We start from the raw sequence: 8,850 nt of genomic DNA, 5'->3' as shown, positions 1-8,850 counted from the left end.
ACCATCAAACCCTCCTCGTGAAACTCCTAATCGAAGAAAAGAAACACTTGGGGTTGTACACGGTAAAGGAAAAAAACCAAGTTCAAGTAGAAAATCATCAAGAGATTCATTGGCTACTCATATTGAGAAATTGTGTGAGAGTATGGCTAGTCCAAGGAAGTCAGTGAATGAAATTGTTTTTCCTCACTCTGAATATACTATTTCAAATGCAATGGGCTTTGCGTGATTTGGGAGATGAAATTCCAAAAAAAGATGAATTGTACCCCATCAAAATGTTCCAAATACCGGTGAAACGAGAAGTGTTTTTGAACTTAGATCCAGATGTTAGGGTTTGGTGGCTTCGACATGAGTATGCTGAACAAAATCCAATTGCATCATTTTCATCCTTGGTAGCAACATCCTCATTTCCCTTCCAACCATACCATCCATCACCTCCACCATAAGCTCCTTAGAATTATTATTGTAATATAACTATGCTACTTTTTTATATGTAAAACTAATGTATGATCTACTTTTTCATATGCAAAACTAATGTATGATATACTTTTTTATATGTGAACCTAATGTATGATCTACTTTTTATATGCAAAACTAATGTATGATCTACTTTTTATATGTAAACCTAATGTATGATATTTTTATGTTTGGTATTTTTAGCTATGCTTTTATTCAATTTTTATGTTGTATAGAATGTCACAAGTTATTAATTTATTTTCATTTGATTACTTTTTCAGGTTATGGATGAATTTAACAATATGTATAATAGTTTTATATGAATTATGATACCCACGAATTAAGTGAAGAAGCTCAACGAAGAATAGCCACAATTTTTACACAAGTTGAGCACAACAATTATCATGAAGAGGAAGAACAAGTGTTAAGCAGTGTATTGCTACACCATGAAACTTATTTCACTAAGCAACCGTGTATGGATTCAAATTATACAGGTCAAATGTGGGTGGACGAAATATTAAATGGGCATGATGGTCGTTGCATGAATAGTTTTAGGATGCCAAAAAATATATTTCACAGCTTGTTGCATGATTTGCAAACCAATTATGGCTTAAAGCATGGGAATGTATCTACGATGGAGAAGTTAGCATTATCATTGTATATTCTTGGAAATAGAGAATCAAATTCAAATGCAGCAGAGCGATTTCAACGATCTGGGGAAACTGTTAGTCTAATTTTTACTGATATGTTACATATATTTGCTCGAATGGGAATGGACATGATTAAACCCATTGAAGGTCAATTTGAGGAAATACCGAACCATATTCGACATGATACAAGATATTGGCCTCACTTTAAGGTAAAATTTACACAATCTTTATATTTTTAAAATATAAATTATTTCTAACTTTTATCTCATTACTTGTATTTATTTTAAAGGATTGTATTGGGGCCACAGATGGAACACACATAAAAGCATGCATTTCACCTTCTTGTCAAATACCTTATATCGGACGGAAATGTGAACCAACTCAAAATATTATGGCAGTTTGTGACTTCAACATGTACTTTATTTTTGCATTTCCTGGTTGGGAAGGAACAGCACATGACAGTAGAATTTTTTTGCAAGCACTTAGAAAACAAGAGTTAAAGTTTCCACACCCTCCACCAGGTTGAACTTTAATTATTTTTAATTAATCTTTACATAAAAAACAATATTAAAATTTTTAATTTTTTTTAAACTTGATATTATGTTTTACTTTTTTGTAGGAAAATATTATCTTGTGGATTCAAGAGATCCACAAATGGTAGGTTTTCTAGGTCCATATAGGGGGGAACGATATCATTTACCTGACTTTCATCGAGGTAATCATCGAGCATTTGGAAAAAAAGAAAATTTTAATCATGCCCATTCTTCGTTACGCTTTGTGATTGAACGAATATTTGGAGTGTGGAAAAAAAATGGCCAATATTAAGAGATATTCCAAGCTATTCATTCGACAAGCAAGTTTTAATAGTTATTGCAACAATGGTTTTGCATAATTACATTCGAAGACATGCTTGGTCAAATGATGAGGATTTTCGACAATTTGAGAATATACCCGACATGCCAATCTCTTCAGGCCATTTTGATAGAGATGAATCGAGTTCTTCTAACAGTGAAAGTGACATTGAAATTGCAATGTTGTATCAATATTTGTAAAAACAATTTTGTATCATAACCTAATTTCTAGTAATAATGAAACTTGTTATGTCTTATGTTACTATATATATTTTTTATTAAAATTATTCGTTTAGATACTTCAAAATTTGATCCAAGTATAATGTTACTATTTGTGAAAATAATATTTATCATTGTTATAAAAGAATATTTAACTATAAAAATTAAAATTATTATCATTTTATCTAATAAATAATTTAAATTGATTATATAATTCATTAAAATATTTATAATAAAATATTGGAAGATACATTTTAATATTTTATTAAATGAATTTATAAATTCACATATTTTAATAATTTTATATAAATAAAATAATTTAAAACTTCTATTATATATCAATTCCAATCTAATGTCCTTAATAGTCATTTTTTATTTTTACCTCACCGCTACAGCTGCGTTTGAATCCAAACACACACTCCACCGTTGTTTCTAATCTCACCGCTACTGTATCTAATCTCACCGCTACAGTAACTAATTTCACCGCCACCACTGTTTTTAACCTCACCGGAGGTAAACATACCGCCCATCCAAACTAAGCCTAAGTGTCTTGGATGAGTGGTTGAAGTTAATGGGAGAGCGTCCTCTTGCACCTATTGATGAAAACATAATATATGTGTTCCGAAACGAAGGATGTCTAAACCAAGTTTAGATCCACTAACTTTCGAGTTTTCGAGTTCTTATATTGTACAAGGAATTTGCATTTTTAGGCTTTTGTTTTGTACAAGCTTTAAGCTTTATTTGCTTGTAGTTTCTTTCTTATGAAATGAATGTTCCGTTATTTACATTTGATTTTGTAAGCTTTATGAATGTGATTCAAGTGAATGAGAATACAACCAGAGTTTTATTCTCTATTATTCTTTGTTCTTTTCAATTCTTTTATTTCTTTATATTTATTGCTAAATTTCTTTTAGTTTATAATAATTATATGTATTTTATTTTAATATCAATTTTGTAATTTTAACTAAAACGTTAATAAAACTTTAGCATTGTTTGCTAAAAATTGACCTTGGGATCTTGCCTAAATTACTAATAAATGCTGAATCTTTTCAAATGTATCAGGTTAGGTCGTTTTTTGGAAAAATTATGGGAATAAGTCGATTTTATGAAAATACTTTTATTTTTAGGTGAAATTCAGAAAAAACGCTTCTAGGTGGAAATGTACCTAGAAGTGTTTTATTTTCTAGTTTATTTTATATTTTTGTATATTTTACATCTAAATTATATAGAATTTTTTATAGAGATCAACAGATTTAATAGATTTAATATAGATTAAATTTATTTCTATTTAGTTTAGAGTTCTAAATAGAGATAAATTAAGTGTAATCTTTAATCTTATGTTGTTACTTGAAAGATTAAGCAATCTCACATTGTTTAAGAATAATGTGCAAATGGATTATGAGTCTATATATACTCATATCCCATATTGCTTAAGAAAATGTGACTTGGAGACTATATAAAAACTTGTTTTGTAAGTTTTATTTTCATATTAATAGGTGGCACTAGAAAATAAAAAAAATATTGGTGCAATCACTTTTAGTGTTGATGTGGCAGAAAATGCTTCCAACTTATTGGTAATTTAGTCTGGGATCTTAACATTCATGTTTAAATCTCACAATACATAAATGTGAATAGAAATGTTCATAATTTGGGTCGGGCCAGGTTTAGGCTTAAACATGATATTAAACATTTTGTACTTATTCAAGCCTGACTTGACCTAAAATATAGATTTAAAAATTTATCTAAATCTGTTTATATTTATAAATGACTAATTGAACCCTATTTTAGGCTTTGCCCATATTATTTTTAACTAGTATGGTTCTTGGATCATGCTTCATGTTGGGTTAATTGTTTGTTTGTGTCAAATTAAAAAGTAAAAACCTAATGATTAAGTTCCTTTATACTTCGTACATTTGAAATGCAATCCCCTAATTTATTTTCAAGAATTTGCCATTTAATTTTTTAATTAAAAAATTTATGTCCAATTGTTACCATAATTAAAACTCTTCTATGAAATTCTTTGGTGTCATATTTTGAAATTAAGAAAAAATAAAATTGCTATCATGTAGTAACAAAAATAACGTTGGAAATATTGATTAAGAATTTTTTCAATGTTGGAAATATTGATTAGAATTTTTCTTAAAACATCTATTCGAATTTGTCATGATAAAATATTTTCTTTTATGTTGGAATAGTGTCCTAAAAAAATTGAGATCAATATTTTGAATGAAATAGCTAATAATAGTAACTATTTAGACTAATTAATGACATTATAAAATAGAGGATCATTTGTTGTATTATAAAATAAAATAAAATAAGCAACAAAAACTTAAAAGAAATGGAAAGTAATGTGTCAGTCTCTAAAAATTAAGACATTCAAATTATGTATAATATAATATTTTAATCGAAAAGTTAACAATATTAACTATTTGGACTAATTAATAATATCATAAAAATTCAGAGACCAAATTATATTAGAAATTAAAGTATAAAAATTAAGCATAATAAAGATATTAAAATTAAAATTAATTTTTTAAATGTAAAAAGACAAAAACACTGCAAATGGACAACAACATGGGGCACTACTTTTACATATAAATATAAATATATAGATTTAATATTTAATAATTATATATTATTTATTAAAATTTAATATATCATCTTTAGAAATTTTTAATATTTATATTAAAATATTATATATTATTATAAATTTAAATTTTATGTATGATAAATTATATAATATATAAAAATAACATATTGAACTTAGATGAACTCAAATCTTTTTAAATTTGGGTAAGCTAGTGATTTTCTTGCCGGCAAGCATAAAAAAATTGGGACTTATCTTGTACAATAAAAAAAAATATAAAGGCATGGATTTGCTGCTGGATTTTTGTCAAAGTAAATCAGAGTGTGTTTAGGACTGACTTTACAATATCCATAAAGAAAAACTTTTAAGTGTAGTAAGGCAAATTCTCTTGTTTTCTGTCAGCTCTCAGCTTTTTTTAATGTAAAAATAAACCAAAGATTCCTTTCTTGAAGATAGAACAATATTGTTTTCCATGGAATCAGTTGGTTTTATTATAAACAAACAAATAACCTGAACTTCTTTCCTTGTATGAATTGAAACCTAGGATTGTGTCATTAGACTTTGAAGATGCTTCCATGTGGGAACAAACAAGGTTGTTCATGATTTAGATTTTTGCAGGTCGAAAGAAAGACCCCCAAATTGATAACTAATTCACCAGTCCAAGCTGATCTTTCTAGAAATATAAAGCTTATCGATGTAATCAATCAGTGGGCGTGAAGCTTTGATGTACCTTCTCATTTTCTTCTTTGCTGAATGATCTGTTTCGTTGAGTTTCAGCAAAAGTTGTTCCCTTGATGGAAGTGTATGCATTCCGGCAGAAACAGCAGTCCTTACCGCCCATGTGTGATACGGTGCACATACTTGAGCATAAGCCGTTGAATCTGCGTTTCTCAATGAGTAATCCCTACAACAACAACAACAAAAAGAAAAGGTAAATTCAAGCAAGAAGCACTTAGAGATGCTCACATTCAAGGATAATACCAGGATTCTCTCGAGAGAAAAATAAAGACTTAAAAGATGGAAGCGCATATAACGTACTTGGATGACAAAAATTGTTCAAATAAAGCTCGTACGAGGTCAAGACCCTGTCTAACACGACGCAGATCTCGTGAAGGGCTTTTCTGTTTTTTCACTGTCCCATTACCTACATCTGCATCAACTATATTTTCTAGAGTGGCAAACCTCTTTGATGCTTCCACAAGATTACCTACCTGATTTAAACCATCCATCCATCATCAATTAATAAATTAAAGTTTCAGTGATAGGTTCCAAATAGAGAGGGGGGAAATCAAATAAACCTTGGCGACATACTCCATCTCCGCGAATTTGAAGGCGAGACCGAGGGAGTTAAAAAGAACAGAAACCAAAGAACAAGCATCGCAGAATTTATCCGACGGAAGCCCTTCATCCTTGGTTCCACACTGCGATAACTCTTCAAACGCCTGCGCTATTGTAAACAATGGAGTTTTGGTCGCCATTTTTAATGTCTTCCCTAGAGAATTGCCAAAATCATTCATCTGCTGCGAATGGGGTCATGCATCTTTTATTTATCTTTTAATTAAAAAGCCGTGTTCGTTTGAAAACCGTCCAAGGCTTTGAAGTTTCGGCATGGAAACAAGAATCGTGTTACGTGCTGATGCTGTGAAATAAACACAGGTGTTCTGGGGAAGTCAAAAGATCACACTAGAAACACGATTTGCCTACGGAAATGAAGTTAGTAATAAATATAGGAAAATTCCAACATATTTTTCAACTCTTCTGGTTTGGACCAAATGTATCAACGTCATCCAATTCCAAACCCCAAATTCAGATTCTAAACATCATCTACTCTTTCCAAATTTAACATTTACAATTTATATTTTAATTTTAAAATATTTTTATTCAAAAATCTTGAAGCTACTAAATTAACTTTTCAACCTCCAACATTTATAATTTTGACCCTTTAAGATCACATAAAATTTTAATTTTTTAATATAAAAAAATTTAATCTTTTTAAAATTTTAAATAAAAATAAAATAATTAAAACTCTTTAAATTTCATAAAAATAAAAATATAAATGATTTTAAAATACAAATTTTTCCCAAAATTCAATGTAGTCTAAATTAGATTGAACAAACCAATTAAACAATGAACCAACTAGGGTATCAACCCGAGAGGTAAAAAATCAGTTCAGCCATGAATTGATATAAATTGGTTGAACCGACAATTGAACAAATTTCAAACTAATTTGACCAATTGATTCCCAAAATGATCTATCTGACTGGTTAAGAGCAAAAAAAAAAATGTTAAAAATATAAAAATATTTTCAACTACCAATTTAACTAGTTTTTTAGCTAAATTCAGCCAACCCAAACCAGCTCGTGAATCAACCAGTTTTTTACCTCTCACTAGATCGATACCTTAGTTGATTATTAATTCAATTGGTTTGATCCGATTAAGATAAATTTGATTTTTTTATATTTTAAAAATACTTTAATTTTTTAATTTTTAAGAGTGTTAAATTTTCTTTTCATTTTTTAAAATTGGGTTAAATATAATTTTAGTACTCAAATTTATCTATTTTTTCAGATTGGTACTTGAATTTTTTTCATCAATTAAATTAATATTTGAGTCTAATGTAAGATTATGACATGTAATATAAATTACATCATGCTGATATCATAATCTAAAAGAAATAATTTTTTTTCTTTTTGACTTTTCTCTCCCGTTTCCGCTCTCTTCTGCCGTTTTCAACTAAAAATCAATTTTCATTTTCCAATAGCCAAAAACCAATATCCAAAAAAATCCCAAATCTTAATCCCCAATTTTGTTTCTTCTTCTTCATCATCTTCTCTCAACCGAAGTTGTTGGCTCTATCACCGTCGGCGGTTGGCCTCCTTACTTTTATTTTTTCTTCTTCCTTTAATGAATCCTAGTTGCCGCCATCTTATCTCCAATCAAGCACCATCAAAACAGTCCTTTCCGCCACTTCTCTTCAAATCGTCGATTAGTTTTCCAAGAATCCGACCCAAGTTTGATGAAACAAAGGTCAAAGCTTTGATCTCTTTCTATCTTCGATCTCCCTTTTACACCGTCAGATTCTTTGATACGTGGTACATCATGTCATGATTCGCCTTACCATCGTTGGAATCGCCGAACGAAGATCTGGAGTTCCAAACCCGATCTTGAACAGATAAGTCCTTTGACGTTTCTTTCTATTTTTGCTTCTCTTTTTATTTATTTATTGTTTTTTTGGGTCATTTGATTCTAGTTACTACTTTTAATTATTTGGTTTTGCTGGATTTGAGATGTTGAGAAGAGGTGATGATGAATGGGGTAATGATGGTGGTGCCCGAGTGGTGAAGTGATGGAGGGTGTCACTATGGTGGTATTGAGATGATTGATTATTGGAGGCTTAGTTTCAGTTGAGGGAGGGAAAGAATGATGATGGCTCTTTAATTTCTTGATCAAATTAATAGGTTTGCATTAACTTTATTCGTTTTTTTTTTTTTTTTTTTAGTTATAGTTCCTTCTCAAATCAAAATTGATATGGAATATATTTTGTTTTGTCTTGTTGCCAGGAAGAATCAAATGATAAAACTAAAAATTGAATCTTGGGACATTACTTTCGACGGTTCACAAAATGGAAAGTTGATTTTAAATTTTTTCCTGCTATTATTATTGTGTTTGGATGCTCAATTGTATTTGATTTCTTCATTGTCTGTGGATTATTGATCGAAAATTTTAATTTCAAATGAGTGAATGGAAAGCTCAACTCCAGTGCTACTTAGAAAAAGAAGGAAAAAAAATAAAAAAGAAACGACAAAAAATTGGAGAGAAGTCAAAAGAAAAAAAAAGTTTATTTATTTATTTAATTTAGATTATGACATCGTCATGGTTTCATTTATGTTACGTGCTACAATCTTATTTTGCCATGCGTCTTAAATTTAGCTACCTTTGGTTTAAGTACTGATTTAATTGATGGAAAATAAAATTCGGGTACTAATTTGAGAGTATCAATCTGGAAAATTGGACAAGTTTAGATATTAAATTTATATTTAACCCTAAAAATTTTTATGTTTTATGTTTAAAATAAGAAAATAAATAAGTT

At 29.3% G+C, this 8,850-nt stretch overlaps 1 protein-coding gene and 1 long non-coding RNA gene across 2 annotated transcripts; one reads left to right on the top strand and one right to left on the bottom strand.

Annotated features, from left to right (window-relative positions):
- Positions 1-5,024: 5,024 nt before the first annotated feature.
- LOC108478779 (ACD11 homolog protein-like) lies at positions 5,025-6,427 on the bottom strand. Its single transcript, XM_017781239.2, has 3 exons — positions 6,059-6,427; positions 5,799-5,971; positions 5,025-5,664 (listed from the first exon to the last, which is right to left on the bottom strand). Exons 1-3 carry the CDS (start codon positions 6,275-6,277, stop codon positions 5,412-5,414), a joined length of 645 nt encoding a protein of 214 aa, XP_017636728.1. The 5' UTR covers positions 6,278-6,427; the 3' UTR covers positions 5,025-5,411.
- A 971-nt stretch (positions 6,428-7,398) lies between these two features.
- LOC108478328 (uncharacterized) lies at positions 7,399-8,508 on the top strand. Its single transcript, XR_001870291.2, has 2 exons — positions 7,399-8,218; positions 8,321-8,508. It is a non-coding gene; the product is annotated as an uncharacterized LOC108478328 (long non-coding RNA).
- Positions 8,509-8,850: the final 342 nt, after the last annotated feature.

This window comes from Gossypium arboreum, chromosome 12 (genome assembly GCF_025698485.1).
Source record: "Gossypium arboreum isolate Shixiya-1 chromosome 12, ASM2569848v2, whole genome shotgun sequence".
NCBI lineage: Eukaryota > Viridiplantae > Streptophyta > Magnoliopsida > Malvales > Malvaceae > Gossypium > Gossypium arboreum.
This window is presented reverse-complemented; position numbering and strand designations above follow the sequence as displayed.

What these genes read in the sequence shown, in the direction of transcription:
- LOC108478779 (XM_017781239.2), bottom strand. Translation starts at nt 6,277, where the DNA reads ATGAATGATTTTGGCAATTCTCTAGGGAAGACATTAAAAATGGCGACC. An exon ending in AGATGGAGTATGTCGCCAAG is followed by an intron (nt 5,972 to 6,058) that starts GTTTATTTGATT and finishes GGTTTAAATCAG; the next exon opens with GTAGGTAATCTTGTGGAAGC. An exon ending in GAACAATTTTTGTCATCCAA is followed by an intron (nt 5,665 to 5,798) that starts GTACGTTATATG and finishes TTGTTGTTGTAG; the next exon opens with GGATTACTCATTGAGAAACG.